The sequence below is a fragment of the Oryx dammah genome, unplaced genomic scaffold (genome assembly GCF_014754425.2).
Source record: "Oryx dammah isolate SB20612 unplaced genomic scaffold, SCBI_Odam_1.1 HiC_scaffold_10, whole genome shotgun sequence".
NCBI classification, from domain to species: domain Eukaryota; kingdom Metazoa; phylum Chordata; class Mammalia; order Artiodactyla; family Bovidae; genus Oryx; species Oryx dammah.
Window position 1 is genome coordinate 75,774,521 of NW_024070194.1, and position 20,674 is coordinate 75,795,194.

At 41.3% G+C, this 20,674-nt stretch overlaps 1 protein-coding gene and 1 non-coding gene across 4 annotated transcripts in view; one reads left to right on the forward strand and one right to left on the reverse strand.

The window, feature by feature from the left end:
• The window catches only part of TASP1 (taspase 1), a 267,226-nt gene that overhangs the window by 223,127 nt on the left and 23,425 nt on the right, over nt 1–20,674 (forward strand). For all 3 annotated transcript variants that reach the window (XR_005722453.1, XM_040248289.1, XM_040248290.1), the window contains one exon: nt 15,586–15,659. Coding sequence is in view for 2 of the 3 variants with exons in the window: in XM_040248289.1 (XP_040104223.1) it covers nt 15,586–15,659 (74 nt within the window). In the remaining variant the exon portion in view is untranslated. The remainder of the gene's footprint in view (nt 1–15,585; nt 15,660–20,674) is intronic.
• On the reverse strand, nt 1,912–1,984 carry TRNAW-CCA. The gene has a single exon. It is a non-coding gene; the product is annotated as a tRNA-Trp (tRNA).

Below are 20,674 nucleotides of genomic sequence, written 5' to 3' on the forward strand. Positions count from 1 at the left end.
TCACCTTTCCTCATGACTTTTGTGAGAACTCTAATCTGAAGTTGTATATTTAATTTTATTGCAACTTTAATGCTCTACTTCCTGACTCATCAGCTTTTATCATCTCTTCCAACCATCCCTCACCCCTTGGACTATGTAAGCTTCTTTCCTCTTCCTCCATGATTCCCAACCCTCACCTCAACCTCTAGCAACCACACCATTGTTGTCATAGTAACATTGCATTCTGTTCTACAGCCAACTTGCTTTCTACACTCTGATTAGAATTTGATTCCAAACAGTGACAATTAATAACCAGCATTGGTAGTGTCCTGATTATGTAAATATTATTCACTGCAGATTCCAGGAGTAGATTAGACCCATCAGAAAGGAAGTATCTGCCATAAACCCCTGTCTGTAAAAGGAGAATGTTTCAAACATCAAACTCAAGTGGGTTCTTCTATGCTTTACCACGTTAATTGCTCCAGATCAGGCTGCAACATAATTTGCTTCATGTTTGGCCCATGACTTCTCATTTATCACTTTATAAAATTCTCATGAAAATATAACTTCATCAACTCATGGCTCCTTAATGTTTGGTAATATCAAGTGACTAGGAAGGCTCAGAAGCGTATTCTTTCCTATACATCCAAACAAAACAAAACAATTACCCAAATTAAAAAAAGAAAAAATCCACTTAACTGCTGTATGTATCACTTTTTTGTGTAATTATATACAATATACATATACTTTTTTGTATAATATATATACAGTATATTATTTTGTATAATATATATACTTTTTAGTATATTTATATACTAATATATATAATTTTTTGATTATAGTATAATCAAAATAGTCTCAAACTTCAGCTTTTTCCATATTGACTCTCTTTTCTGAAAATCATCAATAGCATTTCCCTTACACCACAAATGTGGTTTCAGTCAAACCCTGTTGCTACTTGATGGAGTTTCCAGGAAGCCATTACCCAGCTTCCCCTCTTGACAAATACATCAATTACAAGAGCCCCAGGGGCTGCTTCAAGGGTGGGATGGCTCAAGAACAGGCCATTTCAAGGTTTGGCCTTTGTTACTGATTCAGGGATACAGTTGGAGAATCCCAGCTATAGAGCAACTTTCAAAGTCCTCTTACATGACTTTCTTATGTGTGCTTTGTCCGTAAACTGTTTGAGAGAAAGGGAGTTTAATTCCCTCCCCAGTGACTCTCTCCAAGGCATAAGAATATATCAGGATGACAGTCTGTGACTTCCGAGGCGAGGTCAGAAAAGGCACTGTTCACTCACTCCAGGAAAGACCAGCTACCACGTCACAAGGACACTCAAGCAGCCCCACGGAAAGGTCCCTGTGGCAAAAAACTGTGACCACCTTCCAGCCGCCATCAAGGCACTGGGGCTCCGCGCCAACAGCCTTGGCCCCAGGGGAGCCTGCAGATGACAGGATCTTGGCAGGTTTCTGGACTGAAATCCCATGTTGTTGTTGTTCAGTTGCTCAGTCGTGTCCGACACTTTGTGACCCCATGGATCACAGCAAGCCAGGCTTCCCTGTCCTTCACCATCTCCTGGAGTTTGCTCAAACTCATGTCCATTGAGTCAGTGATGATATCCAGCCATCTCATCTTCTGTTGTCCCCTATTCTCCTCTTGCCCTCAATCTTTCCCAGCATCAGGGTCTTTTCATGAAAGATGCTGAAAAAGAACCACCCAGCACAGACACTCCTGAACTCCTAGTCTGCAGAAACTTAGATAATAAAATGTTTGTCATTTTAAACCACTAGCAGTGAATAGTGAATAGTGAAGTCGGTCCGTTGTGTCCGACTCTTTGCAACCCCATGGACTGTAGCTTACCAGGCTTCCCTGTCCATGGGATTCTCCAGGCAAGAATACTGGAGTGGGTTACTATTTCCTTCTCTAGGGGACCTTCCCGACCCAGGGATCGAACCCGGGTCTCCTGCATTGGAGGCAGACGCTTTAACCTCTGAGCCACCAGGAAGCCCCTATTTATGCAGTGATAGATAACAAATCAACCTCTGAAATGCTCTCCCTGCCAAATGGTCCTCTGGTTTGTCTAAAAAACTGCAGGGATGAATCAAGTGTTCTGTCGCATCTTTAGGCAGCTCAGGCCACAGGGCTGCCAGGTGCATCAGCGGGTTCCACTTCTCTGCTCGGATAAAGGTGATCAGTGCCCCCTTACTTTGCATGCCCAAATCCCTCTTTCCCAGACTGTTTCTTAAGCCTCTGCAACCTCTAGGCTCCCCACCCCTATCCATCTCCCACCTCCATCCTGCCTCTAGACCTCCATCTCTCTATGACACAGGGAACCTCACCATGGCTCAGAAACACAGAAGCTGACTGTGCTGAAGCAGAAAGGGTAAAAAATGAGAACTTGACTGAATTGTGTCTTAGAGAGCCACACCAACTCCAGCATTAGAGAGATGGTGGTCAAAAAATAACCACAGAAGTATATGTAACTGGTGTACTGCTTGTTTTAAGTTTAATGTTCAAATAACTTTTTGTGTTATATAATAACTTTTTATGTATCCTAAAATAAAGCAAAACTTGTGTCTCCTACTCCCATGCTCCTACTTTTAATTCTTCATTGAGGACACACACACTCACACGCACTCCGTCCTCTTTCCTGAGAAGATAGATGGGAAATGGAAGGTAACTTGACAGGGAAAGCCCAGCCTGATTTGGTGCTGGAGCAGCTTTCAGTGTCCCCTCCTACTCGCACTCCTCCTCCTCTGCTCGTCTCCACTGACCTCAGTTCTGGCAACTCCAGATTGCTTTGTCTACTTCCAAGGGTCGTATCTTTCTGCCATTAATTTTCACATGCTGTTCTTACCTGTGTTAGGAAACGCCTTCTTTAAGACCCAGCCCAGAGAGGAACCTCCTGGAATCCTTTGGAAGCCCTCTCCCCAGGTGATTTGTCCTTTCTCTGTGTGCTTTTTGCAGTGTGTAATCTCCAACCTTTGTGGCAGTCACCGTGACATTCTAGACACATGATGGAATGCCTGCCGTTCCTGCTAGGCCAGCATTTCTTAATCTTTTTTTTTCCAAATTCAGTTATTTGAGTGGAATTGAGCACAGGTCTTTGAGCCCCAGTGGTTCATGTGGAGGGTACAGGGCTTGGAAATAGCTTAAAGAAGGTTCCACTGCATCTGAGACGCCTTCAAGGGCCCGAGTGGGCTCTTGTCTAACTCCTGAAATGAATCATCTGAGGAGACATGCACTGACAAAGAAGAGACTTTACTGGGAAAGAGCGCCCGGGTGGAGAGCAGCAGGGTAGGGGAACCCAGGAGAACTGCTTTTGCCATGTGGCTTGCAGTCTCGGGTTTTATGACAATTGAGTTAGTTTCCAGGTTGTCTTTGGCCAGTCTCTCTGACTCAGGGTCCTTCGTGGTGGCACGTGCATCGCTCAGCCAAGATGGATTCCAGCGAGGAGGGCTCTGGGAGATTGGCAGGACAAATGGACTGGACAAATGGACTCTCTCCTTACCTTTCCTGAATTCCTCTGGTTGGTGGTCGCTTGTTAGTTTCATGTTCCTTACCAGTAAGATGACTCCTGCTTGTGGTGACTGTCTTGCCTGCCCAGGATAAGAAGTTTAGGTCTGTGTTTCCCCTAATATGAGCATCACACCACCAGACTGTGAGTCGTTTGAGGGCAAGTTCAGCTCAGTTCAGTTCAGTCCAGTTGCTCAGTCGTGTCCAACTCTTTGCGACCCTGTGAACTGCAGCACACCAGGCCTCCCTGTCCATCACCAACTACCGGGGTTCACCCAAACTCATGTCCATCAAGTCAGTGATGCCATCCAGACTCCCATCCTCTGTCATCCCCTTCTCCACCTGCCCCCAATCCTTCCCAGCATCAGAGTCTTTTCCAATGAGTCAACTCTTCGCATGAGGTGGCCAAAATATTGGAGTCAGCTTTAGCATCAGTCCTTCCAAAGAGCACCCAGGACTGATCTCCTTTAGTATGGACTGGTTAGATCTCTTTGCAGTCCAAGGGACTCTCAAGAGTCTTCTCCAACACCACAGTTCAAAAGCATCAATTCTTTGGCGCTCAGCTTTCTTCACAGTCCAACTCTCACATCCATACATGACTAATGGAAAAACCATAGCCTTGACTAGACGGACCTTGGTTGACAAAGTAATGTCTCTGCTTTTTAATACGCTATCTAGGTTGGTCATAACTTTTCTTCCAAGGAGTAAGCGTCTTTTAATTTCATGTCTACAATCACCATCTGCAGTGATTTTGGAGCCCCCCAAAATAAAGTCTGACACTGTTTCCACTGTTTCCCCATCTATTTGCCATGAAGTGATAGGACTGGATGCCATGATCTTTTTTCTGAATGTTGAGCTTTAAGCCAACTTTTTCACTCTCCTCTTTCACTTTCATCAAGAGGCTTTTTAGTTCCTCTTCACTTTCTGCCATAAAGGTGATGTCATCTGCATATCTGAGGTGATTGATATTTCTCCCGGCAATCTTGATTCCAGCTTGTGTTTCTTCCAGTCCAGCGTTTCTCATGATGTACTCTGCATTTAAGTTAAATAAGCAGGGTGACAATATACAGCCTTGACGTACTCCTTTTCCTATTTGGAACCAGTCTGTTGTTTCATGTCCAGTTCTAACTATTGCTTCCTGACCTGCATATAGGTTTCTCAAGAGGCAGGTCAGGTGGTCTGGTATTCCCATCTCTCTCAGAATTTTCCACAGTTTATTGTGATCCACACAGTCAAAGGATTTGGCATAGTCAATAGAGCAGAAATAGATGTTTTTCTGGAACTCTCTTGCTTTTTTGATGATCCAGCGGATGTTGGCAATTTGATCTCTGGTTCCTCTGCCTTTTCTAAAACCAACCTGAACATCAGGAAGTTCACGGTTCACGTATTGCTGAAGTCTGGCTTGGAGAATTTTGAGCATTACTTTCCTAGAGTGTGAGATGAGTGCAGTTGTGCGGTAGTTTGAGCATTCTTTGGCATTTCCTTTCTTTGGGATTGGAATGAAAACTGACCTTTTCCAGTCCTGTGGTCACTGCTGAGTTTTCCAAATTTGCTGGCATATTGAGTGCAGCACTTTCACAGCATTATCTTCCAGGATTTGAAATAGCTCAACTGGAATTCCATCACTTCCACTAGCTTTGTTCGTAGTGATGGTTTCTTAGGCCCACTTGACTTCACATTCTAGGAGGTCTGGCTCTAGGTGAGTGATCACACCATTGTGATTATCTTGGTCATGAAAATCTTTTTTGTACAGTTCTTCTGTGTATTCTTGCCGCCTCTTCTTAATATCTTCTGCTTCTGTTAGGTCCATACCATTTCTGTCCTTTATTGAGCCCATCTTTGCATAAAATGTTCCCTTGGTATCTCTAATTTTCTTGAAGAGATCTCTAATCTTTCCCATTCTATTGTTTTCCTCTATTTCTTTGCATTGATCACTGAGGAAGGCTTTCTTATCTCTCCTTGCTATTCTTTGAAACTCTGCATTCAGATGCTTATATCTTTCCTTTTCTCCTTTACTTTTTGCTTCTCTTCTTTTCACAGCTATTTGTAAGGCCTCCTCAGACAGCCATTTTGCTTTTTTACATTTCTTTTCCATGGGGATGGTCTTGATCCCTGTCTCCTGTACAATGTCACAAGGACTGTGTCAAATCCAGCTTTGTACCCACCCTACATTGTCGGCTCCAAGTAACTATTGGAGGAATAAATTAAGTGCCACATGGAATTTCTTTACTGATTCTATAGCAGAAATTTTTAAAGAAATTGACCACTCTTCCAGAAAAATGAAATGTCACATAAAATATCCTCCCGTGCTCTTAAAAAACAAACAAGATGGGTCAGAAATGTTGGATAATGACGAGTGTCCAGGAACAAGGATATCTGGAGACAGTTTAAACGGATCCCAGAAGACAGCCTTTGCAAACAGCCTTGTAAAAGGACAATTTGGACGTGAATATGTTTGCAACACCCATCCTGCCACCTCCCACCGCCTAGATCAGGAGATGCTGGCAAAGCCCAGCCTACAAATCACTGCTTTAACACAAAGCAAATGCTTGTCCCTGGAATGAAACAGCTGAGAATAATTAATTTTCTCTCTGCTTTTAGAGGAAAAAATCCAATATATTTTTACCTGCTAATGTACAATTCCATGTGTTTTCCAGGCCTCTACAGAAGTACTTTATTGAGGCTGCTGTGTATAGTATAATATGGTTAATAATTGTGTAAGCAAAGGCACATCAAGCCTTCCAGTGGAAAATACTAGTTCTTTTCCATTTTAAGCTTGAGTCAATACAAGTAATTAGAATATATGCAAATATATAACATGAACAACCAATCACACTGTTTGGGTGCATTTTTTCCCTTGTAGCCTATCCCCTCCATGCTGATGGGAACCTGGCAGATCCTGTGGCGTTCAGGGGTCTTACTTTAGTTAATAGGAAGCAGTAGTGTGAGGAACAGTGTGAAGCAAACCCCTTATATTTGAGGAAAACCTTAAGCAATTCAGGATAGTAGGCACAGGGGCTAGTAGGGGTGAAAAGGCTGCCTGTTCAGCCAGCAGTCTTTCCACCAAGCCTATCTGTTGGAGTTCCTCTTCCTAAACAGATGGAAGGCCCACAGCTCAGTGTAAGGCTGGTCGTCTAATGAGCACATGTGATAATTGTTCCTTTCCCATCAAGTCGCCTTCGCCTTACCCAGGGAGTAATAACTTCTAGTTCTCTTCTGTCCCGGAGTATGTTCATGGTGCTGATCATTAAATTTTGTACATATTATTTCTGCTTGACCAGCTACTTTTCCCCCTTGTTTTTCATCTTTATTGAGAAATGTTTTATGTATTTTTAAAAGAAGAATGTAATAACTTTGTAAGTTATAAAGATTATAATAAAATGAACACCTGTGGACCCACCGCCCAGCCTAGGAAACTGCCCATTTACCCTTATCTTTGAAGCCCCCAAATGGGCCTGTCTGAACTTTATATAAAATGGTGCAGCAGGTGTTTTCTCCTCTGAGAATTTCTGAAGTTTCTTACGTGATTACTTGAAAGGGTAATGAGTTGCTTTATCACTTTAGACTTTGCTCTCTGAAATCAACTGTGCTTCAGCTCCCAATTAGAACTGAAATGTGGCATTCTCTCCCACTTCTTTCCAAAACAGGCCATGTTCTTTATTGTGTACTCTTCTTGTCACTGTTACGAAAACTTGCCATGACTTAAAAAATGTTAGATTGATGCTTCCTGGAACATTAAAAAGATAAAAGGTCATTTTACTGTAAATTAAAATTCCAACTGCCTTTTGGTTTTACTGGCATTAAAATTTTGGTGAGCACATATAAACACACGTACTTCAAAGGACCTTCATTCTCGGGGCCCGGCAGAGTCACTTATTTCCATTTCATGGCACAAGCCACCACGAGCACTTGTGACCAGGCAGTTTGCCGGGCTCATGTGATCATAAAAACAACCCTCAAAAAAGAAGACAAATTAGTTATTAGACCTGTAGTGGGGAAAGAAGTACTTATGGCTGGTTATCTGATGTTAATACCTTGTCTTAAAAATGTAACTAAAACTTTGTTCTGTAAGCAAGTCCAGTATCATGGTTGGAAACTTATTTCTTTTGCACCTCCACAATGTTTTGGGATTATTTCATCTTCACTGTAGTCTTAAGAGATAGGCTGGCATTTTGGGTCTTATTTAAGGATCAGATAGAAAGGAGAAAATTAAATAATTTATTCCTATATGCAAAGTGAATAAAGCAGACATGATATTAAAAACTTTCAGCAACTGAGTTGCGTTAACCTATGGAGGTAGTGCTCCACAGTTTGTATTTTTTCAGAACTGGCTTTCATTTTTAAAGGACAGATATGTTGACCATCAATAGCTATCATTTGCTTTACCACAAAACTTTTCTACTGTTAAATATTGCTAATTTACTTTAAAAAATTGCAAATAGACTTATTTTCATCTGTCATATTCTCTTCCATCATGCGTAGTGTGCTTCTAGCTATAATCTAAACATATAGTGTCTTTCCTTTTGACCCAAAAATTTCCATCTGAAATAAAGAATACAAAGACTTAAAATTTTAGTGAATATATAATTCTTACTACTTTGGTTCTCCTTAAACTCTCAGAAAAACATTTTGAAAGATTTTTATAGTCAGTTTTTATCCACTCACAGGGTAATAGAGATCACCTTTAGCATGAAATAAAGCCTGAAAAAAATATTTGTTGAATGAATGAAATCATGTTTCAGTATAACTTGTTTCGCCAAATGCTTTCCTTTTCAACAGAGAACTTCCAAGTTCCAGCCATTGGCCCCTTATTTCTGGTAGTTTCTAACACAATAAAATGATAAAACAGGAAGAGAATTGAAGAATATCCTTCAGGGCTTGTTTTACTCTTTGACCCACATCCTTCTCTTCCTTTTTCAGTCAACATCTTTCTTTAGTCTTGAACAAATGGAGTGAGTCTTGAAAAGAGAGAGGAATTATTTTCTTGGCTTGGCGTAGAGGGAGTTCTATAGAACTCCAGCCCCATAGTTCCCAAGACAGTTCAGTGGTGAAAGGTATTCAAGGAAGCAAGCCAACTCAAGGCTACTTCATGGTAATCATGGGACATGCATTTTATGAATCTTAAGGATTCCGTGTCAGGACAGGAAAGCATCCTTGAATGAACTCCGGACTGGGTTATAAAGAACCTCACTACCCCGGGGGAAATCTACAGAGATAAGATGAGATTATTCCATTTACAGAGATTATTCCATTTACAGTTCCTCTTCCTCCCCATTTTAAAAAATGAGTTTATCTTTATTCAGTAAGGAGTAACTTAAACATTGTGCAAAATGTCCTAGGGTAAGCCGTTTGACCTAAGGCTAAGGAGCGGCAGCTGACTTGGCAACTGCCCAGCCCAAGACGGTTCTGATTTTAGAGTTCTGTTTCCTTTGCAAAATGTCTGGGATATGAAGCCAGGCAGAAGGGTTTTAAATGGGTGTGGGAGCCAGTGCAGCTGGGGGTTGTTAACAACAATTGGAGAACAACTTAAAAAAAAAAAAAAGGTAGCTGAGGGCTTCTTTCTGGTCAGAAAAGAGAATCTATTTGAATAGAAAAAACTTGCTTGCAACCCTGGTGAGGAAACTTTGTTTTACTTAAACAGGATGACATGTGAATCATTTTGAAAGAGAAGGAGGTATCCTAGGGGGAGCATCATTTAAGGGGTGGTTTATATTCCTTCTATTAACCAGGGAAGGTGCCGACTTAACCGCCACTAAAAGGCAGGTCCTGCACCAGGGCTGAAGGCTGTCTCATGCAGTGGAGGGCCCTAAGCTGTAGGCCAGCTGCTCTGGAACGTTATACCACAGGTGAATTCATCTGTTCCAGTGCATTCAGAACAACTTTTCAGACGGCCTCTGAGATTATGTACAAATCCATTACAACTGTCCCCAGAAGGCAATTAGCTTGTCTTCCTTGAGGAGCACATAAACAGGACGTCCCAACCTCATCCATTCTCCAGCACTGGAACAGGATCAGTAGTGTTGACCTTATTTCACATCGTGCTGTTTTGCTGGGATGTGTTTAAAGTCATTTGGTGGAGAAGAATCCTACTGAATCCCTGTGTCCATCTTTCATAACTTAAACCCATTCAGAAAGGTAGCTTGGCTTTAGGTGTTCTTAGCGTTTTCTGATGAAGGTCTTTTCATCACCTAGGCATTTCCAGTAGTCTTCGGATGTGAAGAGCTGACTCACTGGATAGGACCCTGATGCTGGGAAAGATTGGGGGCAGGAGGAGAAGGGGGCGTCAGAGGATGAGATGGTTGGATGGCATAACCGACTCAATGGACATGAGTTTGAGCAAACTCTGGGAAATACTGAAGGACAGGAAATCCTGGCATGCTGCAGTTCATGGGGTTGCAAAGAGTCAGACGTGGCTGAGTGACTGAACAACACCACCATCCCTTGGGCTTTGGCCTTCTAAAACACAAAAGCTTTTTTCAAATCAGTAGTTGAGGTGTAAAACCACAGGAGCATGATCCTTACCAAGAGGCCAGAGGCTTCTTTAAATGGAAATCAGCTTGAGCTTGACCACACCAAAATGCTGTTTCAGACAACACATTCTCAGGCTCAGATATGCCACTCCAGGCCACTCATTAACCCTGAATGTTACTGGAGTTCACAGTCCCCTACATGTAATAATTACACATGGAAAACTACTGGTACTTGGATATAGCATCTGCCCAATTAATTGTATTATCATTAGAATCATTTTAATACTGATAATACTATTACCATAAAATGCAATTTTTTAGTATGGAAGACATTTTAGTCCCTAAAATCCAGAAATACGTTATAGACTTCTTGGTGTCACCGGTGGTAAGAAATACAGCTCCTTTACTGAGTAGGACTTACATCTTTGCTTTTCTTCTATGTAATTGAGTTTGTTACAATACTGCTTCAGTCTTAGGTTTTGGTCTTCTGGCTGCAAGGCAAGTGGGATCTTATTTCCCTGACCAGGGATCGAACCTGCACCCTCTGCACTGGAAGGCAGCATCTTAGCTGCTGGATGTGTGGTGAAAAGTAGGTTGCCCCCCCTCTCAGCTTCCTAAATCACCAGTTGCCTCTCTCATGATAACCACTGTTGCTGGTTCCTCTGATGTTCTTCCAGAGAGATCCCATGTATTTACAAACATGAGTCATCCATGGTGCCCTTTTATTTTCCTTCACAGAAATGAGCAGCATCATTTTTTTTTCATCTTTCTTCACCTTGTCTTTTGTTTTAGATAAACTGTATATTTTGTAGATTAGTGTTTTTTTCCAAACTGTAGCATGTCACATTAATGAGGTCTAATTTAGTGAGTCAAGAGCAGAATCTTTTCACTGTCGTACATAGAATATAAAGAGCCCACAGAATAGAAAGAACCCACGTACTCAGTGACAGTGTAGGGGGCTTTTTGGTTTTGCTTTAGTTTTACTGTGGTTCCTGGCAAAACGTTTGAAAAAACACTTAGTGTGGATGGTTCCATATCATCCCCATAGAGCTTTCTCTTTTTTAATTACTGCATAGTATTCCATTGAATAGGGTACCATAGTTGTTCATATATGCTCCCAACAAAAGGCAACCGTGCTATTAATATTTCCAGTTTCTTCCTAATTAAAATTACTTCAGTGACTATCTGTGTAAAGATGTTATCTTATACATACAAAGGCATATCTGTACACTCTACCTAAAAGTAGAATTGCTAGGTCGAAGTGTATGTCATTTTGATAAAAGGAGTCTATCCTCATTATTTTCAGATTCATGAAAATTTGTGACTCTTCTTGCTTGATGAAATTTACTTGTAATTGAAAGACCAGTACTCCCAGCACTTTCCCAGTCATTTGTGGGCATGAGCAGAGTGGGGGAAAATTTGAGCTGGAAAAGTAGCAGAACTCATGGAGTCAGTAGATGACAAATGATAAAAAGAGCATAAGGGACAGCATTGCTGTGAGGCTGAAAGCCAAAGAAACTTGTGGGCAGGTCATCCAGAGTCAAGAAAGTATTGAGCTCTTCTTGGCTAGTGTATTATTATAAAGACATATTGGACAAAGTTAATTATCTATAAGAAATATATGTTACAGGGGCTTCACTCGTAGCTCAGTTGGTAAAGAACGTGCCTGCAGTGCAGGAATCGGCCTGCAGTGCAGGAGAGCTGGGTTTGATTCCTGGGTCCGGAGGATCCCCTGGAGGAGGGCATGGCAACCCACTCCAGAATTCTTGCTTGGAGAATCCCATGGACAGAGGAGCCTGGCAGGCTACAGTCCATGGGGTCCCAAGAGTCAGACATGACTTGGCGACTAAACCACCGTATGTTAAATAAGGTGTCTCTAAACAGAAAATACACATCAAATAAGGTTACTTCTTGAAAATTTTGTGACCAGAGGCTTGCAGGACCTTAACCTTGTATTTCCCTTGGGAGCAGTGGCTCAGTGTTTGCTAATTCAGTGTTCATGGCAAACTTGCAGAAGATAACTACCACAAATTACAGCAGTGTATTTTCAAATGGTCATACTCCCACCATTATTTTATGAGAGTGTTACCTCCCTTCTCTGAGCCCCAGATCCCCATCCAGGCTTTGCTGAATTCCGCCATGAAATGCAATGCTTGGCAGATGAAAAATTATCACTGTGAGTTCCTCTCCTGCCTCCCTGAAGTCCTCCAACAAGAAATAATTTGTTAAATTATTATTAATAGTGTATTAAATTACTGAGTTAAGATATACACTAAAATAAATATGATTTCTTTTCAAAAGCATTTTATAATTTAAATAGTAGACAATTCCTGCTGAGTGTCTCAAGCTATCCTGAACTAGTAACTGATTTGAATTGTTATTAAAAAGAGTGTGTCAGGGGCTTCTCGCAGTCCAGTGGTTAAGACTCCATGCTCCTACTGCATGGGGCACAGATTCCATCACTGGTCGGGTAACTAAGATCCCATATGCCATGAGTTTGGGCAAAAAAAAAAAAGTGTCAGTAAATGCACCTCCTTTTTTTGTTTATTTGTGAAAAGAGTGAAGGAAGACTGAATTTCTAGACATTGAGTTACTTTAAGAACTCCTAAACTCTACATCTCAGAGAAGGCAATGGCAACCCACTCCAATACTCTTGCCTGGAAAATCCCATGGACGGAGGAGCCTGGTGGGCTGCAGTCCATGGGGTCGCTAGGAGTCGGACACGACTGAGCGACTTCACTTTCACTTTTCACTTTTATGCATTGGAGAATGAAATGGCAACCCACTCCAGTGTTCTTGCCTGGAGAATCCCAGGGATGGCAGAGCCTGGTGGGCTGCCGTCTATGGGGTCGCACAGAGTCGGACACGACTGAAGTGACTTGGCAGCCAGCAGCAGCAAACTCTAGACACTTTATTGATAACTGTTCAGTAGAAAAATATTTAATGTGGTCAATCATTATACCCAGTTTATCTTGCTTTGTAAGTCTCAATTTTTTGTGTGTTACATTTCCTTAAAGCAGGCTATATTTTCAGAGAGAATAATGCAGTTTGAAATCATCAAAATTTTGCCTTAAAAAATAACACACAGTATTTTTATCCTTTACTTTCATGATTAAATTGACTATATTTCCATGTATTTTTTTCCTTGGCTAATTCATGAGCAGTTACCACCTTAACGTTTGGGGAATAAAGAGAGGTCACAGTGTTGGAAATAACCTGAATTTTGTATTTAAATATAATTGCATTGGCACCACACTAGGGAAGTTTGGTAAGACTTGAATGCCTTTGCTCTATTAGGCAATTTAGAATATCCCAGACCTTGCTCTGGACGTCAGGCTTTTTGAAGTTCAAAGCAGATGTGTGAGGAAGAAAAAGCATCTGGTGGAGAGAGCTTGCTTCACTGCCTGACGCCGTTTTCTTGCACTGGTAGGCAGAGCACTACAGAACAGGTCGCCCGTTTGAGAATGAGTTAATGATGAGAGAGTGAGCTGCTCTGTGAGGAGTGCAGAGCTGCCTCTCAGGCCTGTGCCTTCCCCACGTGTCTGGCAAGGGCTTCAGAGTCAGGACGGCGGAGCCCAGAGTTGTGTCTCAGCCCACACACTGTCTTCAGGCCTAATTAGCTCAGAGAGAGATGGATGGCTCAGGACCCGGAGGCTTGGAGTTGAGCAAGGCAGTTTTATTACCCGGGACTTGTGAAATTTTTGTAAAAGTGCATCAAAGCTTTAAAAATGCCTTTAAAACAGCATAGAGTTTTGCAAGTAAGTACCTGAAGGTGACAGAGTTTTGTGTGTATCTCAGGATTTTTCTTTCTATAACTTTTAGATATAATTTCAAATTTATGCAGATGTTTTGAGAACAGAACAGGGGACACCTGTGATTTCTTTACATGCATTTGCTCTTTGTTTTTATTTCCCCCGTTTGTTTTTCCATTTTTACTTCTTCCTCCCATCCCTCTTCCCTTTACACACATACACATTTAAACATGTACTCTTTTTTTCTGAATGACTTGAGAGCAAGGTGAAGAGATCGAGTCTTTACTCTTAATACTTCAGTGCATATTTCTTAAGAACAAGGTTCTTCTAAGTAATCATAGTATAGTTAGCAAAATCACAGAGTTTAATGTTGATACCACACTATTATCTAATCCATAGTCCATTTTCAAAGTCCATTACTTATCTCAGGAATGTCCCTTCAAACACCCCCGACCCCTAACCAGGCTCCATAGCAGAAGGACACATTGCCTCTAGTTGTCATATCATCTTTGTCTTCTTTCTTTCTTTATTTACTTTTTGGACATGCTGTGCAGCTCATGGGATCTTTATTCCCTGACCAGGATTGAACCTGGGCCCTTCGCAGTGAAAGCACGGAGTCTTAACCCCTGGACCACCAGGAAATTCCCTGGGATGCATTTGTCGCCTTTACATGGGAACAGTTTCTCAACTTTCTTTATATTTTTTGACTTTGACATCTTTTGAAGAGTTCAAGTCAGTTATTTCTTAGTGTTCCTATGTCAGATTTGTGTGGTGTTTCCTCCTGCAATTCTGAGTCTGTGTTTTTGGTGGGAACGCTGCAAAAGTGGCGGTGAGTCTCGGGGTGTCTGATCCAGAGACGCGTTGTGTTGATTTGCCCCTTACTCAGTGATGTTAGCTTCCATCTCTTGATTAAAGTGGGGTCCGTTGTGTTTCTCCACAGTGAACTTACCCTTTGCCCCTTTGTATTTCATAAGAATTTTCTGGAGAGATTCCATTGAGACTGCGTAAAAAGCATACTCCTTTCCAAATTTTCCTAGTTTTTGAAAGTGTGATGCTTTTCTAAAAAAAGAAAAGCATCTATTATTTCTTCTGTATTTATTTGTTGGCATTCAGCTGCAAGGAAGTGCTTTCTCTTCTCCCCCATTTTACTTATTCCTATTTGTCTGTATTAGTTAGACAGGCTGGGACCTGGGACCTAGGTCTTGTATGGGCTCGTTGATTTTAATTTTGTTCAGGGATGATAATTCTTTACTGTTATTATTTATTCTGACACTTACATTGACACAGATATGGCCAGTTGGGGGTCTCTTCAGGCTGATCCGTGGGCCCTTTCCCAAGCTTTCATCATTCTTTGAGGACTTCCTCATCTTCTGGCACAAAAAGATGTTCCAGATTCGTTTAATATTTTCTCTGCCCAGGCCCTGGAATCAACATTTCTCCAAGGAACCCTGGTTCCTTTTCATAGAGAATGATATTTAAAAAACCTTGACCTACGGAGTGTGTGTGTATGTGTTTTAAAGGAAACTACGTTATGGAATATTACGTTTACTAAGTCATTGTATACTGTGTGCATGAGTGTGTGTGCATGTGTGTGTGTTTAATGTTACAAGTTTCAAACAGAGGAGCATTTATTTTACATGTAATAATCATAAGTTTTGACAAGAAAGAAATACATTTTTCATTTCACAGTAAATGGCATTACACAGTTTTGAGTACTAAATCATCCTGACATTTATGAAGGAGCGAATGGAAAGTCGGGAGCCGAGTGTGTTAAATATAAAGCTATCTTTAACTGTTCTATTAAAAAGCAGAGATTTATTTTCCATCTGTGATCTGAATGTGCCTATTTGTACTCCCTTCCCTGGCAGTGGAATTTCTGTGGAGCCACACGACCGAGAGCATGTGTGTTGGATACATGTCCGCCCAGGATGGGAAGGCCAAGGTACGTGGGGAGAGCTGGGTGGGAGAGGGTAGGAGGGGCGGGAGGGGAATGAGCAGAGTCTTACAGACAGCACGGGAACCTCTAACTGGCTAGGTGGACACAGGGAATTCTTTTTGGCTTCTCTTGGGTGGTAGCTCTGTGATCTTTATGAGAATCTGATAAAGAACAGTTACCAATCCCAAAGAAAAATAGCAGATCTTTTTTTGCTTTCGATGATGGAGCAGAAGAAATTAAGAAAAACTTTTTTTTTTTTTTTTTTCACCTTGTTCTTTGTCTGTTATGAATAAGAAGAAACTGGGACTGGGGAAGAGAAAGTGGGTAATGGGTTGACGGGGCTGGGTGGTTTTGCAGGGAGGATGGGAAGACCTCAAGGAAGCTGAGGCAGAGTTAGCCCAGCACCTGGACACACCCTGCACGTGTGAGGGCAGAGGCACCCACGTGTGTGCAAGGGCTGCCTGTCTCGTGCTCTGGGTGGTCTGACACGGCATCTTCAGGGCAGGGCCAAAGGTCTGCACCCCGTATGCCCTGTGCCCCGCCATCCCCCAGAGGTTACAGCGTGGCAAAGCAGCCCACGCAGCTCCTCTTGAGTTGCCTGGCCTCCCTGCCCTCACAGCGGGTGAGCCTGGGAATCAGAAGCATCATTATGGATTTATATTATACTGGCCTCCTGTTCTTGTTCATAAAATTTTTTAGAATCAGCTGTGGCCTACGATGTTTACTTGGCATTCAGTCGTGTCCGACTCTGCGTTACTTGGCATTAAAGTACCTCAGTTACAAAGCTGCGAAGCTGGGCAGCCTCTTTTCCAAAGGACATGATTTATTTTACACATTTGGAAATGCAAGTAAGGAAACTTCTGATGTAAATTGTTTGATATAGGTGGCATTGTTAAACAAATTAAGGTGACGCGTAAGGAAGAATAGTTTCTTGCTTCTTTGTCATGGAACACCAGGCAGGCCTTTGAATATTATCCAGCAAGTTAGTAGCATCACAGGGCTTTGTGAGGACAGCGTGTGTTTGTGACAGTATTATAGAGATCACCCCCACCTTTGTCTCAGTTCAGTTCAGTCGCTCAGTCGTGTCCAACTCTTTGCAGCCCCATGAATCACAGCATGCCAGGCCTCCCTGTCCATCACCAACTCCCGGAGTTTTCCCAAGCTCATGTCCATCAAGTTGGTGATGCCATCCAGCCATCTCATCCTCTGTCGTCCCCTTCTCCTCCTGCCCCTAATCCCTCCCAGCATCAGAGTCTTTTCCAATGAGTCAGCTCTTCGCATGGGGTGGCCAAAGTATTGGAGTTTCAGCTTCAGCATCAGTCCTTCCAATGAACAACTTTGTCTCATCCCTGCCTAATACAGTATTTGTATTGTATCCATATATTTATTTCGTATGAGTATGCAGGAAGATTGTTTTGTTCCATAGTATAAGGAGAATTGAATTATAATGGCTCATTTAAAAAAGATGATGAGTTTAGAGCAACACTAAAATAATTTTCTGTGTTGATGGAAATGTTTTGTATTTATATTGCGCTGTCCAATAGGATAGTCACTAGATACAGATGCCCTTGAGCACTTGAATGTGGCTGGTGTGCTTGAGGAACAGAATTTAAAATTTTATGTAAATAGCTATGTGTGGCTAGTGGCTACCATATTGAATAGAATGCGTATAAAGAATGAGTGGAAATTAGCACAACATTGTAAAGCAGTTCTCTTCCAATTAAAAATGGAAAGAATAATGAGTGGAAAAGTGACTTTAAATATTTTCAAACATTCAAAAAGAAAACATTCTTTTCTTCCCAATGGCAAAAACAGTTATTATTATTATTTTATAATAAGCCTGGTAAGCCACAAAAATCCTTAACTGGCTTGCGGCTAGTTAAGTTTCTCCTGCCCCTGACATGTAGAATCTGAGCTAAGATCACTTCTTAACAACATCAACAAAAAGACCTGGAAGAGGTGGACCTCAGTACTGAAGCCTGTCTGGTGGGGATGGTCATGTCATTAAGCCCTGTACTTGGACTGTTATCCCTGTTATCCTGTTATAAGGTCCCTGTTGTCCCTGCTGGTGGCCCCCTGAAGACACCTTGCTATTTAACATGAAACATAGGAGGAAAGAGCATGGAGAGTCGTGCCTCGAGCCCAGAGATATTTGGCTTCCAGTTGTATCACATGACATCTGGTGGGTGTGGTTGGTAAATTCTGCAGCTGGTGGTGTCGATGGGCCAACAGACAGGGCTGCTGCTTTTGCCTTGCTTGTCAGTCGTGTGTTTGAGCTTCCTTGCTGAGAGTTCAGGCTTCTCCTTTTCTTCCTCTCGTGGCTACAAATGCTTCCCCGCAAACCCCGAGCAAAAAAACAAACAAACAAAAAATCCCTGAAACACTAAAGCTTTGGTTGTTGAATTCTATTGATTAAAAAAAGAAGAAGAACAAGCAAACAAAAACAAAGAAAGAAACCAACAAAACCAAAAAATATCTCTTCTGTCATAAAGCCTGGAATTTTATTGTATTACAAGTATGGCAAAATTATAGATGAGAGATTGAGCTCAAAAGAGAAAAGAGGGGCTATAGCAAAGTTTATATTCTTTTTAAGAGAGAAAGCTTTTGGCCTACTGGCCCTGGTTTCCTTATTTCTATGAAAGAATTATTGACTTAGTGGCATACCCACTCAGCATGATGACAGTTTGTGAAACATGCTCTCATGTATGTTGCAAACTGTGGTGGCAAAATGAGAAAGGAGGCATCTTTGAAAACTAAAACAATAGCCATAGTATTTTTTTCAATTTAAAAGCAACTTCTGAAAAAAAAAATTTTTTTTTTTAAATTTACTCTGCCTTCCAAAAATTGCCTCCTTTCTGCTTGTTACCAAACTCAGAAACTAAAATCACTTGGCCATTCAAACATTTTATATAAGCTAATTATATTTAATCCAAGTTAAGACCTTGAATTAAAGTTCACCCAAAATAGTACTATTTAGAAAAGGCTGGATAATAACTAATACCATTATAACCAGAATCCATATGTAATTTGAACAAATAGGAGTAAGTTCTTTTATAAGTTTCTTTTTTTAATAGAATGTTTTTGCAGTGATATACCTTAATTTAATTTCTAAATCCCTACTGTTGCATAAGTTAAAGAGATTTCTTTTTAATTGAACCAAAATTAGGGCATTGATACCAGCTGAATTTAAAAATCAAATTGCCAGTATCCTACCCAAGATAGCAGACAGTTAATGAATGGTTTTTAATAAACACCCAGTGTACATGGACTACTGTAATAAAAACAGATGTTAAAATTGGCATGGAACTTATTCAAGAATAATAAGTAAAACCTAGGTTTCTTTTACGATGTAGAGGTCATTTTTTTTTATAACATAGTGAAAATACTGTTATAAAAATTCATCCTTGAGGAGGAGCTATTTTATGGTCTTAAGGTGTTGCCCCAGGGTTCTTATTTTTTCAGGGAAAAATAATAAGTATATAATGGAAAAACCAGGCAACAACTTGACCACGTGATCAAAATTAATGTCACCGCGAGGGACAGATGGACGTCATGTGCCTCTGGCTGTGAGCACCCGAGAAAGACACAGCATCTCTTTCGCAGCATCCCATCTGGAAGCGCACCATCTGAACCTGATCACAAGGAAACATTAGAGAAATAAAGAATGAAGATCATTCTTGGAAGAAAGAAAAGGGGACTATATTCTTCAAAAATGTCAATGTCATAAAAGACAAAGGCTGAGGAAATGTTCCAGATTAAATAATATTAAAGGGCAGTGACCACTAGCATATGTGGTAACTGATCCTATGCTGGACCCTGGATGGTAGGGGGAAAATGCTAAAAATGTATTCTTAGGTCAGCGAATAAAAGGGGATATAGGTAGTAGAAGATGTTATCATTTTAAAATATCTTTGTACTGTAGTATGTAGGGAAATATTCTTACTCTTAGGGAATATAAACTCAAGTGTTTAAGGGTAAAGGACCATAATTATACAATGTCTTCTCAGTGGTTCAGAAAATATTGTTATGTGGATGGATGGACAGACAGATGTGTGTATGTTGCTCCGTTGCTCAGTCGTTTCCGATGCTTATGTGATCCCTTGACTGCAGCTCACTAGGCCCCTCTGTCCATGGGACTTTTTCCAGGCAGGAATTGAGGAGTGGATTGCCATTTCTTTCTCCAGGGTATCTTCCCCACGCAAGGGTCAAACACACATCTCTTGTCTTAGCAGGTGGGTTCTTTACCACTGTGCCACCTGGGAAGCCCCGAACAGACAGATAGTAGTAGATGACAAAGCAAATGAAGTAAAATGTCAGCAGTGGACGAACCTGCGTGAGGGAGGCGTGGGTGTTCCTTGAACTATTCTGTATATTTTTGAAATTATTTTCAAATAAAAAGTTTTAAAAAAAAATATCACCCTTGGCTATTATGGCACATTCGCCTAGCGTTGCAGTTGAACAAGCATCGGAATGGGTGTAGCACTGGGCTGCCAGAGCCTGGGTCCACCTCCACCTCTTGCAGGCTGTATGACTCTGTGTGGCCACTCTCTCTCTCTGGATTTCAGAGGCCTCACGAGTGAAATGAGAGCAAGAAAACCTGACTCTGCCCTAAGTCCTTCCTGGGTCAGACTTGATAGGAGCAAGGAAACAAAATCTTATGTCTGAATACAGATGAGTTAAGTCCTTTGTATATTATGGATATTGTATATATTATGGCCCTTCATTCCTAGATGCTTGTTTGCCATCTGCAAAATTCTAAATTCTACATTCCAGATTAATTAGCATATATGTTGCTATTCAGTTCTTGGTAGGATTTTTGCAACCCCAAATGTGGTATCTACTATGATTTGTTTTTATGAAGATAGTTTCTGGGTCTTTTAAAAAATCTCAGTAAATGTCTGTGTAGAAGGGATAGCACAGATAAGGTTTCCGAGAGTTTTTTACTAGGCTTAACTTGCCTCTCAAGGAAAGGTATGGAGGAAGACTTAAATATAAACATGAGGTACTCAAGAGGGGGGACT